This window comes from Malaclemys terrapin, chromosome 4, assembly GCF_027887155.1.
Source record: "Malaclemys terrapin pileata isolate rMalTer1 chromosome 4, rMalTer1.hap1, whole genome shotgun sequence".
Classification (NCBI taxonomy): Eukaryota; Metazoa; Chordata; order Testudines; family Emydidae; genus Malaclemys; species Malaclemys terrapin.
Window position 1 is genome coordinate 78,230,596 of NC_071508.1, and position 16,718 is coordinate 78,247,313.

Sequence of the window (16,718 nt, forward strand, 5' to 3'; positions counted from 1 at the left end):
GATTGTATGAAAGGGGAACAGTTATCTCCCAGAGGATCTCCTGGATTTCTAGTTGTATTTGTTAGGTCCTGGCTACTGTTCCATTCCTGCACAGAGTGCTAGCCCACTCCACAAAGGCTCAGGTGGCTTCAGCAGCTATCTTGGACAATGTTCTGGTTTCCAACAGTTGCAGGGCTGGGATGTGGTCTTCGGTTCATACGTTTACCATTCATTATGCCATCTCCTGGGCCACCTGTCCCTATCTTCCTCTAGCAGAAACTGCATGTGAATCACTTAAAGTGGAACAGATGTGCAATGAATCAAAGACAAAACAATGGTTACATATCTATTCTATAACTGTTGTTCAAGATGTGTTGCACATGTCCATTCCACAACTCACCATCCTTCCCCACTGCATCATAGTTGCTAGGTACATTGGCTTCTGCTGTGAGAAGGAACTGAGATGGTTCAGGGCAACTCTATCCCATTCATAGATTCTAGGACTGGAAGGGACCTTGAGAGGTCATAGAGTCCAGTCCCCTGCCCGCATGGCAGGACCAAATACTGTCTAGATCATCCCTGATTGATGTCTATCTAACCTGCTCTTAAATATCTCCAGAGATGGAGATTCCACAACCTCCCTAGGCAATTTATTCCAGTGTTTAACTACCCTGACAGTTAAGAACATTATTCTCTAGGCAAGCAACACAAGAGGCTAGAGGGTGCATGTGTTGTCCCGAGAGGTACCATCGTGGGGGAAAAAGTTATCCAGTTCTGGTGCATGGCCAACTAAAGTAGAATGGACATGTAAAATACCTCTTTTTGAACAAGTTGTGGAACAGGCATGTAACCATATATTTAGCATTAGCAAACTGTTGCATCAGAATGAATTCTTCTCTAAACCCATTCTGCTAGGTGGAATAGGCAGCCATCCTTCCACTAAAATATAAATAGTCAGAGCTGTGGTATGTTAATAGCATTACTCCTTCAACCCGAAGCACATTCCTTTGTTCTAACCATTGAATTTTTCTGCAGGCCAATTCTCATCCCTCCTGGGATTCAGGAGTGGTCAATGCTCTATCTGTAGGCATATAGTCATGTATGTGGCATAGTGAAGAATCATTACTCAGCCCTTTCCCATCTTCAAAGCATTTTACAAATGACTAATGAGTCAGGATCATAATTTCCCTCTTTTTATCCTCCTTAGACAGAGGCTAATAACTTGTTCAAGGCTGTAGCTAGTCTAAACTTAAAACTAGCTGTAGTATCCCCCAACTGCACCCCTTCGTGGAGAACATAAATAGCTTATCGAGCTAAGGTGGCAATGGGAAAGGAAATACACGAGCAGCCCTGAAACAACTTCTAGCTCTGGCCTTTTGAAATGGGTTACTGAGGCCACAAGCCCCCATGCTCGCTGCCCTCTGGAAATAATCATTGGCATGTAGTAGCCAGCAGCGTGATTGTTGCTGTACAAACAGCAAGAGCTGCCCTGGTCTGAGGTTGTGAGCCTCCAGCATAGATTAAATAATAATTAGCTGCTCGGACTTTGCGGGCTCCACTACCCGTTCAGTGGGAGAGGGGGGTCGGGTGTGCCTGGCTGGACACGCGAGAGCCGCGCCGGCCCTGGGCGGGGTCGAGCCGCCGCCGTTTAAGGCCGGGTCCGGGGCAGGACGGAACCGGCGCGCCGGGAAGCGGAGCCGGGTGGCTTAGGAAGCGGCCGCAGCAGCAACTTCCGGGCGGAGCGGAGTGGGGCGGGGCTGGTGCAGGCCCGGACGGTGCACTCGGATCCCCGCGCAGCTGGGCAGGGTGAGGCGCCGCCGTGCAAACCCCGCGCTGCCCCCCAGCAGAGCCCCACCGGCCGCGGGCGCTGTCCCCGGGGCGGGGCCGGGCACACAGATGCCGCCCGTCGGAGGTCGCGGACTGGGGGCATCTCCCTGCGGGAAACCGCAAAACCCTGAAGGGAGCAAACGCGGGTGGAGCTGGGGCCTAGCCCGACCCTCAGCCAGGGCTTGGCGGGTCTCGCTACTCCAGCGTTACTCCGCGCTGCGCTTCCAAAACTTGTAATGACAGACCTGTAACCTCCTCCACCCCCAACCTCCTCTGCACCCTTCACCACTACTGCACGCACCCCCTCCTCTGCACCCCCACACATCGCCTCCTCTGCTGCCCCCTGCACAAACTCAGCTGCACACCCTCCCTGCCACCCTATGCCCACTCTCCTCTGCAACCCTCAGACATCTCCTTTCACACTCCTGCCCCATTTCCCTCCACACACAATTCCCTTCGTTTTGCTCCTTCTCACTCTCCCCCCTCCACACACGGGTGCTGGTACTGGGGGTGCAGCAGCACCCCCTGGCTTGAAGTGGTTTCCATCATACACAGGGTTTATAGTTTTTTTTTTTTTTGTGTGTGTCTGTTTTTTTTAATGGCTTTCAGCAGCCCCACTATACAAATTGTTCTAGCACCACTGCCCACCCATGCTCTCACACTTTCACCAGTACTTATTCCTTCTCCTGTGCCCTGTCATGCACAGACACATACATAAACTCCTCTTTGCTCCCAGTAGGCACACAACTACTCCTCCCTCCCAACACTCCCCTCCACCAACCACCACTCCCTTGCACCTGTGCGTGCACACACACACACACACTCTCCTCCTCCATGCACATACAAGCAAACACTCTCCTACGCATGCACAGATGTGCCCACTTAGTTTCTCTGGTGCTCTGGGTGCTGCATAGTAAAACTAGGGTAAGTTAAGTAAAACTTAACTGCAGTTAAGCGCAGGCACAGCCTGTTGCCCAGCCATTTGTTGATTTGTTTTATTTAGCATCGTGCATTTCCTCCTTCTATCTGTTAGTGTTTAAGGTTCCACTGGACTCCTTGTTGTTTTCATTCCTTCCCCATATTTCTTTTTCCTCTCTGAGGAGGTACCCTAGTTACTATGGCAACATAGATGTCATTAGACTAGGCGATGCTAAGGAACATCCGCAAGGGCAGCATAAATTCTGTTTATAGGATATTCTTACACAGCTAGCAGGTTTGCGAAATGTACTAACCTAAAGGAAGGGTTTCATGGTCACATGTTTGAAACAGGTGCCTGTCTGTCTGTCTGTCTAGAAAAGATGTGAAATGTCTGGACATGCATAGTACAATACTCAGATATAAAATCTCCCTCCCCCATAGGGGGAGATGTGTATGTCATCTCCCTGTAGAGTTTATGGATTAGAAAGCAGGGCTAGGTTAAGAGTGTAAGAAAAGGAATAAATAGTGAGGAAAGGGACATTATAGGAAATGAGAATTCCTTACTAAAGTCTGCCTGGGCAGGTTTTGTTGGGAGGTAAGCAGTGCCTAATTTGTAATGAAAGAGGTACCAGGGCTCAAGAAAATTATGTGCCAGGGCTCAAGCAATTTTTTTTACATTCATAACTGATGCAGCAAGCCCAGAGGTGCTGGGGCTGTGAACTTTCAAGCCTAGAGGTTCAGGGGCTCAGCCCTGGCAAGCCCTGGAACAAATTAAACAGTGGGGGTAAGGCAAGTGACGAAGTCCATAATGTGTAATGCACCAGCTCACTAGAAAAGTGTTTCCATAAACTCTGTTGATATTTTAATACTGTACTTGGCTCTAAATTGCCTAACCAGCTTGTTTCTTATGTTTGAAACACAGGGAGGGATTTAGACCAGTGCTGTGAAAAATCATGGAAGATAAAAGACGGCGAGCCAGAGTACAGGGTGGCTGGTCTGGACCTGTTAAGAGCAGAACAGCCTCATATGCAGGCAAGATATTGTGTATTTCTTTGTGTGTTCCTGGTTATGTTAATCTTTTTTTTTTAATAATTTTAATTAAGTTTTTCCTAATATTTTATAGAGCTGTTCTAATCCCGAATGAATTTGATTTCTTGTGTGATCCAGGACACATCATTTGATTCAAATAGCCCAGCTGGAATATTGGAGAAAGCTATAATTTCCATGAGGATTGATACTATAGTTTAGCTGAGTTGAGCTGCCTTGAGGAAATGAATTATATAAAGACTTACTGCTCATCTGCGACCCAAACATTTAGTATTATAGGGGGAGCTGGTAGGAACACCTGTAGTTGGGCTGTCTAATGCTTTGCATTAGAAGCCCATGTTTTTTCTAGCATATAACTTTGCCACCTTGTAACATGAAGATTGAAACTTTCCATGCTTGCCCTCTGCCTCGTGCAGATTTATTTATTTACTTATCTGTTTTTAAATTTCAGAAAAATAGATCATCCATTCTGAGAAAGAAGTTAGGGAAAACAGGTAGGGTAGTTTTGCCAGTGTTCATTTTTTCCCAGCCATTTATTTAAGGAGCTCTAGTATTTTCATGCTTTGAATAAAAACTTGAAATTTGGTAAGGTAATAGTCCTGAGGGGTGAGAGAGCTTTTTGCTACCCCTGTAGAAATGTACTGAAATTTGCAGACCTCGAAGGGAAAGTCTCCATTTGCACATGTAGGACTTGTTATAGACTTTCTTTTAAAATCTCTATACATTCTGTCTGCACTGAGGCTGCTCCCTACCTCCACTGAGCCTTGTGCATACTAAGCATAGAGCTAGCGATCCTGCCTTGGTGGACAATGCTGCAGCAGCAACAAAATACCGTTTGGCCTAGGGGAAGGTGTGCAGGAGGAGACCTTCCACTGACTCTAGTGTTAATAATTCCATGCTCTTCTCACTCGTTATTATCAAGAAGGTCCTTGTATCTCTCTTATCAAGCAGACAAATCTAATTCCCAAGATTCAAGATGGGATGACTGAGAGGTTGCACAAGGGCAATTCAGAGCTGGGAGTAGAATTCAGGTTTCCAAAATGGTAGACCCAAGTCTAGTCCACAGCCTCTTTGCCTTTTAGAATGACGTGCCAAATCTGTGTTTGGCTGTGCTCTCCATAAGTGTTGTCCATACTCCTCTGCAGAGACAGAAATAGAATCCAGGATGCCTGATTCCCAGTATTCCTATGCTTGCAAAAAACTAATCATGTAAGTCACCCTAATCTATATTGTCTCCCACTAGTGGTTGATTCATACGGAATATCACAGCTTATTACCGGTTTCTCCTGCAGCACAAATTGTAGTGGTCTGTGCTGGGTATCCGGGTTCCAGTCTTGCTGATGACCAATACCAGAGTGGGAGTGCTCAGTATGTTTCCACATGAAATGTGGGAACATGTGTAATTCTGTGGGCCAGTTAATGATAAAAAGGTAAGGGAGGTGTCATTTGATTGGTAAAAATCTACAGAATCAAAATGACACCTCTCTTACCTTGCTATCACTAACTGGCCCACAGAATGAGATTTTACTACATTATGCTCTCAAACGGTGATGGGATTCTCTTTTTTTAGTTAGAAAATTACGCACGCAGAACTGTTAAAAGAGCATTGCAAACTGAAGTGCTCAGAAGGTAGGAAATGCTGGAATTAAAGTTGCCTGTATCACCTTAATTCAGCCCCCTGGTGTATAGATTTTTTGGGTATGTAATAAAGACATTTCCTAAATATCTTTTGAGTAGAACCATAATATTCCCTGAAGCCACGCCACTCTCATATTTTCAGCACCATAGGGGGGATGAGCTCCTTGATGGAAAGCCTCTACTATCTTTAACTTACCATAGTCTAACATAAACAATGGCCACTATGATTTTAAATGACTCACTTTTGTCAATTGGGTTAAATTTTTATTCACTTCAGTTTATAAATTAGTTAAAAATGCTCCTGTCCTAGATTTTAGGTGCTTTTAATGATTATTAAAAACATGACTGACTCTTCCCTTGCTCTTTTTTAAAACTTGGACGTAAGGGGGAAATCCTTGAAAACTGAACAGTGATTCCATTAGTTGTCCCTTAAAGGAATATTGGGTTTTCCACATAGTGAGATGTTCATTTCTCTGATCCCACTAGTTTCCTTGAGCCTGTTCTTTTCTTTGCCTTAGCTCCGGGGGCTTCTGCGGCCAGGAATCTTGTGTCAGTGGGCACTGATCAGACCTGGATGAGAAGAGAGCAGCTTCCACCCAAAAGACAATTTGTGTTTAAAGAACCAACAGAGGTAAAAATGTAGATGGGTGTCCTGTCATCTCATCTTTTTGTTGATAAGTGGAAGAACAACTTATTTTTAAAATTAGTTGGCCTTACGAGGTGTAGTTCAAGAATACAGATATCTCAGTCCAAGCTTTTTGGGCCTCTGTAACACACACTTTACAAACATATTACATGTGTGGCTTACAGAAAGCTAGGATCATCTTAACCAACCACAAATATTTTGATTTTCATTCGCTACCAATCAGTGCCACTTTGTTCAGCAGAAGCAAATAAAATATTCTGGTCTAAAGCCAGAAAAATGAGCTCTGCCTATTGCTCCTTCTGCTGGGAATGCTTCATTGGCAGCATAGTCAACCTCTGATTTCTGGTGGGAGAAGGAGAGTAAGATCCAAGTTTCAACCCTTACCCCTTGGTCTGCCAGGGGATTACAGGGTAATGTGCTCACTCCAGTGGGAAGTGAGTTTCTTGCATGGAATTGGAGATTGGTTGTAAGACTGAAAAGGCAGTGCCTCACTTTTTTCTTGTAACTGTGCCAACATGCTCTCTGAATGGGACTACATCCTGCTTTCCTCACATGGAAGGAGGTTTACTATGATGAGGCAAACTGAAAATGGTATAGTTGAATGGGCCCTCCAAGAGTGACATTTACTTGAGGGAGAGAAGCTGGTCTCACTGAGACAACTGGAATGATTATCAGGACAGCATGGTTGCTGATGACTTCCATTCTAGACCGAAGCCCTACTATGTAGGTGCAGACTGCGTGGGTGCGCTGGGGCTTAAGCCCCCACGGAAAAAAATAGGGGGTGCTCAGTACCCACAAGCCACCAATAGGTGGCAGAAGCATGTACATGGCTCACAGTGAAACCAGAAGATGGAAAGCATCCACGGGCAAAAACAAAAGTTAGCACCTGTTTCCCCCCCTACCCTTCCTTTCTGTTGCAGTGGTAAAGATTAAACCACTTCTGGCTTTCACAGGAGACAATCATCCCAAGCTATGCGGGGGATTTTAGACTAGTAGCTCTTGCTGCCTACTCTCTCTTTATATTTTTTGCTGCTTGTCTGAAACTAGAGAATTGCTCAGCCCCTTCCTCCAGGGAGTCGCTTCTGATTTTTAACCCGTGAAGGCAGGGAAAGCGAGTCTCCAGTCTCAGCTGGTGTCCAGCAGCTGTATGAGCAAACCAGTTCTCCTCTAGCTAGCCATACTTGCTGTAATTAGCAGGTGATTCCAGAGAAGTACTAGCTGCTGGTGGGTGTTTCAGTGTGATACTGTCACCATTCCAAAACTGCCAGAGAATATATGTGTGTGTTGATTAGCATTTCAGTACTGAGGGGCAGGTAGGTGTTGAAATCCCAAATCCATTCTACTGGAGGTGGGGCTGGGACTAGGATCAAAGCCCCTATGAAGGTTTTGGTATCTACACAATCACCGCAGGGCTTGGAGCTCAGCCCTGTATAGCTGAGGCATGTCAGCCCATTGGTGTACTTATCTGGTTTTCTTGTTGCCTGCCAGGTGGAACGCAAAGCTCCAGGGCCAAGAGTGATAGAGTGAGTATAATACTGGCTTTGCTACCCTCACTGTGTTACTTTCTCCTCCCCCAGCCCATGGTGGGATGGGTTAGATGGGTCTTCTGCATTTCTAATTGCTATACCCGTGGAAAGAATTTTCAGTACAAAACATGAGGTCCAGACTCAACTCTTTGATCCCAAACCGATTTTATATTCAGTAAAGTCCAAATCTTTTTTCACTTGTTTTAATTGTTTTGTTGGGTTTGTACAAACCAGTAGGAAAGACCAGTGGGGCTTTGTCATAAATTGGTCAATTATACATAATGGTTTTGGATCTGTGCAAAGGTGGTAGGATCAACACACACAGCTTTCTCCCATCCTCTTTATTCTTGTGCCATGACAACCTTGTTTCTATGCTTCGGGTTTGTAACATGTGGGGATAAGGTGTTAGGTTGGGTGTATTTGGAGGTTTGTAATCCAAAACTAGTGTGTGTTCTGGGGCAGGGAGGTCTCCATACTGAAGAATTTTTCTTCTTTTCTATTCAGAACAGGAGCAGAATCAAGTAAACTGTTTTAGGTATATTTTTAACACTTTGGTCAGTGTGATAATGGTGATGATGAAGGTCCCTAGATTTAAAACCTGTTTTTCCTTCCCAACAAAGTTAGGTTGCTGTGTGTGTATGTATTATCAATTCTCCTTTGTTAACATATTTATCTGGAATGATCCCTAATATAAACTATTTTGGAAGTTACACTTGAAATCCCAAACTTCTTGATGTAAGGGCAGATCCAGATGCAGTCAAAATTCCAGGCTACATCTGTCCCATGTTTAGTGCAAATATCAGGGATGGTAAACACTTTTTACCATGAGGGCTGAAGAATTGTAGCTGTTCATAGGTGTCACCATCAGACTGATAGTGGGGCTGTGTATTCAAGTGCTTCAGGCCATTGATGATCTTCCAGTGTGACATGGAGAGCTCATTCCCAGGATACGCTTATTCCTCATGTGTCTGCATGTGTCATCCAATCATTAAATTACAGACTTTGGAATGGAGATTTGTTTGGGGTCAGAGGAGTTTCCTTAATGGGCAGTTCCTCAGAGTTGGGTTGTAGAGCTAACTCTTAATATACTGTACCAGTCATTTATTATTTCTTTCCAAAATTGTAAATATTTTTCTTTTTGGAATTTTACATCTGCAATTCAAGTAGTAGACTAGATAGCTATTGGTTACAGAAAACTAATCCAGGTGAAACACCCACGTGCCCAGCACTGGTGTGGTTGCGGAAATAGTTCCATTTAATGTACTCTTGTTATGGGACGTACAGAGAGTTTTCTGTCCTGATTCACTGAGAAATCATTGCTCTAGGTTGTTACTAAATAGCATTTCACTAGAGGCACTTAGAGAAGCTGTGAAAGTAGCTGACCTTTCAGTCTGTTTATTAAAGCTTCACAGTTTCCATTTCAGAGTGAGTGATAGAATAATAACAGAAAGGAAAGAAAGTACAGCTGTATCCAGATAACTTAAGAAATACATTAAAGGCCCACTGGCCCTTTTCAGTTGTTCTACTTCTGTTTAAGGGGGATCAGGGTGGGGGAAGACCCCAGCTGCCATTATGAAAATCTGGCAAGCAGGATAGAGTTCATGTAATGCCCTTTTCTTCGCTAAGTCGCTGTACATTATTATACAGGTCTTTCAGGATTACTGCTTCTGCAATCCTCATAAACACCTCATGATGTGCAATACACGGTTCATTAAATATCACTTTTCTCACCATTATATAAGTTAGCCTCTGTGGGCATGCAGATGTGCACAGTGCTGTACAGTAAATAATTGTGCAGCACAGATCAGAGTTCCTGCTCCAAAGAACGTACATTCTAAAGCAAGAGTGTGATGTAGTTGATAGAGCAGAAGACTGAATCAGGAGAGGTGAATTATATTGCTTGTTCTACCACTGACTTGCTCTGTAGCCTTGGGCAAGTCGCTTTAACTCTCTGTACTTCGCTTTCTCCTTTGTAAAATGAGGATGATGATATGTACCTCACAGGCAGCATAATTAATTATCTACGCTTTTAGATTCTTGGACAGAAGTGATGTATAAGTGCAGAGTCTTGTTTATTAATAAAGTCATTACAAAACATCATATATGGATTGGTGTGGATGCGAAATCAAATGTATATGGAGGAAATGCTTCAGAGTACCATACATTTACTACAGTTCTCTGAGGGTGGGGAGGAGGTGGGTAATGGTGGTTAGTAGGCTGTTCAGGCATATGGGACAGAATGAAGTTTGAAGCTAGTGAAGGAAACAATGGAAGTAGTTGAGAGACAAGCTCAGGCAGACCATTTATAGACCAATATCTGCACTTCACAGCAATGCAGCAGGTAGCTGATAGAACAACTATTTTACCTCATGCAGCAGTTAAAATGTCGTTTTCAAATCTGCCACCTGGTTTATATGTGGCACGTAGCACTTCCCACAGCATATTTATTTTGCTGGGCTAGGTAAAATGAGGGTAACTCTTCTAACTGAAGTTCCAGAGTGTGGTCTCCTCAGCATGAGTCAGACTGTTTGTGTTTATATTATGTATTTGGAAGGGGAATAGGGCCATGAGGTCCTTTTTCCTTTAGCTCCCCTCCATCATCCCTCTCTATTTTTCTCTGGAGCCTGTAAACCCTGTAGTGAGTATTTGGCCAGAGGGGAGGCTCCCACAAGCAATGGGAGGTGATCTGTGAGGGGAGAGCATGTTGTTTCCACAGCACTCCCAGCTTCTGCTGGCCTTCACTCTGGCTTCCTTCTCCCTAGCCTCATTGCTCCTTCATGGTAGTATGTTGCACTGTCCTTAGACCACTTTCCTTAACCCAGGTTTGTACGTGACTGGACCATGCATAGTTATCCATATGTATTATCTGTTTCTTGTATTTCATCCACCTGATGGCTGTTTCTTCTCCACGTCCTCAGTGAACAGGGCCTGTATGAGATCAGCACGTTGCCAACAGGAGTGTCTCGGTAAGTGGATCCTTTTTTTTTTTTTTTTTTTTTTTAAAGCACCTTCGTTGCTATTGAGTAATGGCATTCAGTCTTTCGAAGGTCTAATCTCCACTGGGATTTTGGTGATGCAGAGGATGGCTCTGGTAGGGATGTTGTTTCTCCCATGCCACCTTATGTGTAAGATGGCACTGGAGGGGGGATTCTGGCCCCTGGCATAACTGGTACATCAGGCTGCAGCAATGTGGTTAATTCTGAGCAGCATGGAAAAGGTTAGGAATCTATTGTTGGTGTGAGTGAAAATGAATGTATGCAGGTTGTTATTGTGTTCAACTTCCAGTGGTGTAGTGGAATAGATAAAGTGGCCTTGATTGATTAGTCCATACCCTAGTGTAGGTCACTATAAACTCTTGGGACAGTAGTTTTCCTTTTAGCATTTTGGAATCATCACAACCCTGATGTTACTCTGCATCACCTAACATCCTGTTCCTGGTATCTTCCCATTACTGGGCTAGCACTTCTCTCTGACCTGGTAATTATCAAATACAAACTAAGAAGAGACACATCACTTTGTCAGTCAGGAAGGATAATTTAGCAGTAACAGAGTAGGCCCAGAGCATGTCCTGACCAGTAAAGGCCAGTTCATAGTATTATGGTCCAAGATACCTATTATCCTCAGCTGGTCGTTAGTCCCAAGGAAACAGCCCAGCCTGCAGTCTTTGCTAATCTAAAGGAAGATACCTGGGAAAGGTTTAACCTCTCTCTCTGTTCATTTCATGTGTAAATGCCCTGTGTTGCTGCTTAAATAATGGGCATTTCCAGGGAATTAACATCCAGTAGATTAGCCAATCTGGTATTGAGACTTTATTCTGTGTATCAGCTAAAAAGAACGTTTTAGGATTCTGGGCTGAAGCATAATATTTCAATAAAGTGATTTTGGAATCTCTCAAGTCAACTTTCTCAAAGAGAGAATCTCTGTAAAAATGTATATATTATACAGTTTTATAGACATTTACAAAATTCTCTGTACAGCCTCCACACCCCCTGTAAATGTGTACATACTTACAACTGCACTCCCTATCTCTGTAACTGCATGTGTTCCTGGGAGTCACAGCAGTGTAACAGAGGGGCATACTAATGGCTAGAGCCCTGCAAATCTGTGAATATCCGCTTTATATCCACCGATCATTTTTGTGGATCGCGTATCAGATGTAGATACAAATTTTGTATCCATGTAGGGCTCTACTAATGGCCTTAGGAGCCTTGGTACAACAGGATCCAGCTTTTTAACAGGCTGCTAGTAGTTGACTAGCTATAGCAAGGAGTTCAGGCTTCTCACCCTTCAAGATGACTACCCCTTTTTATTGTTAATGGAATGTAAGTATATTTCAGCAACAGTTCCACTTGAAACTGGTATATCTGGTAGCAGTATGTGCTTATTTGCAGAAAATACTTTTTAGTACTTCTAATCCAAAACAGAAGTCCACATTGCCAGTGATATGTGATCACAACTCTGTGCTAAGGAAATGAAACGCATTCCATACACAGCCATCTTGCCAATAAAAAACTTGTAGGTAGTCCAGAACAAGACCAAGGCACTCCATGACTCGTCGTATCACATAGGCCAAGCTTGCTGCCAGTCCAGAAATGCCTGCAAAAGCCATGAGAACAGTCCTGATGCTACCTTCTAGATTCTCTACATGGAAGAATTCAACAAATCTCTCAGAGCCTCTTTGGTTAGCTAGCCATTCTTGTTTGTCTGTGACTAGTAGGAATCATCATCATCACAGATATGTTTGTGTGTGGATGCAATTCTCTTGGCTTATGCTTTTCCGGTGTTGTGTAACAAAAGTACTGAAAGAAACAAGGGTCACAATTCTACCTGTTTGTTATTCCATTGCAGAAAATGTGGGTTATAACTGCAGACGCTGACTTTAGATCCTCCTAATTCTTGATGTCTAGCTTCTAAAGCATCCCTGGGAGGCTCCGCCTCCTGGCTCCTGCCTGCCCACTCCTTGTTAGGGTTCTAGTCTCTTTTCTGATTTAGGTGAACTAGGACAGTAATACTCTATGCCTCTAAACTGATTTCTGAATATTATTTATTATCTGACCTGCCAGAGGTGGAGCAAAGACAGCTATTCTCTCTTCTTTACTTATATTAGGGTTATCTGTCTAGTTCTACTTTTCATTCATGTATATCCTTTTCCTGGCCAAAGCTGTGATATCATGTGACCTAATAGGGAAGCCAGATAGGTAACGTCACTCCTATTTTCTGCTGACAAATGAATGCACGGTGGCTATATTGTATGGTTAAAGAATCAATGCTGAAAAATTTTAGGTATGAAATTTGACTTGCTTTAAAATAATGAAAATATGAACAGAGAACAGTCTTGTGGAATTTAAGGCACTAGTTTAGTAAAACACTTAAGCACATGCTTAACTTTAAGCCACATGAGTTTAAGCATTTTGCCTGATTAAGGCCTAAAATGTTACTGCTTCAATACATTTTAAAACAAAAGCTGCTAATCTCATGTATTCAGCTAGCTAAAGTGCTTTTAGTTTCCCCTGTTTTATTTGCTTCAGAGTTAGCAGTAATACTTCCCAGATTTTTCTGCCTATCGATAATACAAAAATGTGTGGGGCATGAAGAGGCACTGTATACACTTGAAGGTTTTCATTTTGGCTCCATCTAAAAACTTGAAAAACATTTACACCTCTACCCCGATATAACATGACCTGATATAACATGAATTTGTGTATAACGCGGTAAAGCAGCGATACGGGGGGGGGGGGGGCCGTGCACTCCAGCGGATCAAAGCAAGTTCGATATAACGCGGTTTCACCTATAACGCAGAAAGTTTTTTTTTTTTTTGGCTCCTCAGGACAGCGTTATATCAGGGTAGAGGTGTATTTAATAAAAACCAGGTATATGCACAGTGTACGTTTCCTGCTTCCTCTCTTCAATCTGTAACTTTTCTGCAATAGGGTTCATTTGATTCCTGGATTCATTGACTCAAAACAAGCAGACTGGATGTTTGAACAACTGCTCCAAGAGATCCCCTGGAGGCAGAGAACTCACCTCAGGCAGGGTAAATGTGCAGTACTTAATGTAATTGCCTTGACTCCTATGTCAAAATCATTACTCTTGCTTTCATTTCCTATAACCGTGACTGTTAGAACTCTCTTGTCTGTTCCCTCCCGAGTCTCAGTTTTCCACACTCAGGGGTGTAGAGGGTGCTGCTGCGGCTCGGTTTTTACATATCTAAAGAGGCATGTCCACATCATCCTATCCTCAAACAACTCTGTGATGCCCCATTAATTCCAGATCAAAGTGAAAATTCCCCTCCTAGAATTGCTCTGCTCTGTCCCTTTAAACATTCTCACCACTGATGTTGCTAGAGTCTTCTCTGCAGTCCCTGCTTTTTTCTCTTTCTCTCCATATATCATCTCTCATTTAAAATCTCAGCATAAATAATTCTCTTCTCCCTTGTCTATGCCTATATCATTTTCTTTTTCTGCTTTTATTCTATTTTATTTAATTATGTAAAGCATGTTGGTTGCAATTTGTTAGACTGAAGAACATAGCCTTACTTTAGACTCAGGGTACATCTACACTACAGCGGGGAGTCGATTTAAGATACGCAAATCCAGCTACGTGAATAGCGTAGCTGAATTCGACATATTGCAGCCGACTTACCCCGTTGTGAGGACGGCGGCAAAATCGACTTCTGCCGCTTTTTGTCGGCGGCGCTTACTACCACCTCTGCTGGTGGAGTTAGAGCGCCGATTCGGGGATCGATTGTCGCGTCCCGACGGGACGCGATAAATCGATCCCCGAGAGGTCGATTTCTACCCGCCGATTCAGGCGGGTAGTATAGACCAGACCTCAGACACACTTATATGTGCAGTAAGCATGTGAAATGCCTGCTATTCCGGTTGTGTTCACTGGGAGGCACCTGTGCTATTTCTTAGCCGCTGTTACTCAGCACTGGGCATAAGGTTACAATGTTATCTAACTGATATAGAACAGGCCCAGAGAACGCTTGTCCTAGTCCTGCCAAGCAAGCCATTGGTCCTGAACAAACCTGTTCAAAGTCTGCATTTCTTTTTTGAATGCTTGTTCATGTCCATTCCATATTAGGTGTGTATGCTCGCCACATGTACCAGTGCCGGAAGTTTTTCACTCAGCAATATCCGTAGGGGACCGGCTCTGGTGCCCTCTGGAGTGGTGCCCGCATGGCGCGATATAAGGGGCGCTGCTAGCTCCCCCTACCCTAAGTTCCTTCTTGCTGCCACTGACAGTGCTGGAACTTCTGCTGCTTTGGCTAGCATTTTTTCATTCTCAGTTCTTGCAAAATTTGAAAACTTGTAATATAGTTGTATATAGTTAGTAGTTCTCAACTCTTCGTTAGTCCTGAATGGGACTCAGCCAGGAGATGGGGCATGCCCCGGTTCCCTGGCTTTAAGCCCTGCGATCGCTGCAAACAGCCTACGCCCGTCAGTGATCCACATACCAGCTGCCTAAGGTGCTTAGGTGAAGGGCACATAAGTGACAAGTGCCGTATCTAAACCCTTCAAACCTAGGATGAAGAAGGAGCATGGTATCCATCTGAAAGCGCTCCTGATGGAGTAGGCACTGGAGAGGGCTGGGGGGCGAGCCATGACCTGTGTCGGGCAGTTCAACACCCCCATTGGGAACTTGGGCCTCAGGTTGAGCGGTGCAGCCCATCCCATACTTCGCCTGCAACTCCGGATAGCAGTGCAGGCCCAGGCCAGCTTCAGGTTCTGTTGACGCCCAAAGCCCTTCAAGTGGCTCAGGAGACCCTGACCCTCCCGGTGCCACCCACACCGGCTCCAGCAGTACCCCAGTCTCAGGGAAAACCCGCATTGGGACCTATATGTGTGTCCCTGCCTCAGCGGGACCATTCCCCATCGAGAGGGACATCCCGCCATCACTCGCCCACCTGAAGCTGTCATGCCTCAGGATGGGAGAGGCAGGCTCAGCGGAGCCCTCTTTGGTCCCCTCACCGGGGGCACCGATTGAGGGACTCGAGGCACACCTCACCAGTGGAATGGCGCAGACCCTCTAAGGCACGTGCTACCCGGCAAGAACTCCAGGACCAGCCCCGACTGTCTCCAAGGGCCCAGTACCAATCCTGGGACCAATCGGACACCAGAGACCGCCAATCGCCGGGCCGTCTCCTCCTGTCTCCAAGAAGGAGATTGCCCTACTCAGCATGATCTCCCAGCAACTGGCCCGTAGTAGCTCCTGGTCCCATTTGGCATCCCGGTACTGGTCAAGTAGTGTGAGGCGTGGATCACTGGGTATCCGATGCAGATCCACCGAACGCCATTGGTCCCCGAGAGTCTGACCAAGACAGTCTCGTTTGGACAGGTCAGCTTCAGGCCGCAGCGACCAGCACCAGTTGGACAAGAGCCACCACTCGGCCAATCTTGGTCAACCAGTATTGACCACTCGGCTGGTAGCTCCATCTCGGAGCAAAGTTCTCTGACTGCACGACAAGCCCCAGTATCAATGGTGCCGACTACACTATCAGCACCAAAACCTGCCCCATGGCCCCAAGAGCAGTGGCCGGTGCTATGGTACCCGTGGAACCCCTGGGGGTTCACCCAGCCTTCCCAGGCTGCCCAATCAGTGTCGGGAGCCTCAGAGAGGCTGGGAGCTTCAGAATCCCATCCCCTTCCGGTGCTCGAGGCTTCAAGGGTAAGACCCTGCAGGTTCAGGAGGACCCAGGGGAGCAAGCTGCTGGACCACCAATGGATGTGGAAGTTCCTGTGGCACCGGCATCGTCCTCGTCGGCGCCAGACTGGGCCCCCTCGCCCAGTTCCTCAGGATGACGCTAGGGCTCACCAGGAACTTTTGAAGAGGGTCACTTCTAACCTGGGGCTTCAGGCAGAGGAATTAGAGAGCCCGAGGACTCTTCCGTTTGATGTCCTCGGATCCCGCCAGGGTGGCCCTACCCCTTTATTAAGGGATCTCCAAAATCACTAATGCCCTGTGGCAGACCCCCACTTCCCTGACCCATCTTTAAAAGGGACAAACATAAGTACTTTGTGCCAACCAAAGGGCATGAGTACTTATATTCCCACTCTGCCCCCAGTTCCCTTGTGGTTGAGGCAGTTAACCACAAGGAGAGGCAGGGATAACCCCCAAAAATAAAGACTCAAGGA

The 16,718-nt window shown here is 45.3% G+C and overlaps 1 protein-coding gene across 2 annotated transcripts in view; it reads left to right on the forward strand.

The window, feature by feature from the left end:
• Positions 1–1,631: 1,631 nt before the first annotated feature.
• Positions 1,632–16,718, forward strand: part of ALKBH3 (alkB homolog 3, alpha-ketoglutarate dependent dioxygenase) — a 52,908-nt gene continuing 37,821 nt past the window's right edge. The window contains exons 1-6 of one of the 2 annotated variants that reach the window (XM_054027957.1): positions 1,632–1,785; positions 3,647–3,756; positions 5,928–6,040; positions 7,544–7,578; positions 10,500–10,547; positions 13,512–13,615. In XM_054027957.1, coding sequence (XP_053883932.1) covers positions 3,678–3,756; positions 5,928–6,040; positions 7,544–7,578; positions 10,500–10,547; positions 13,512–13,615 — 379 coding nt within the window. In that variant the 5' untranslated portion in view covers positions 1,632–1,785; positions 3,647–3,677. The other variant, XM_054027956.1, reaches the window with a different exon arrangement.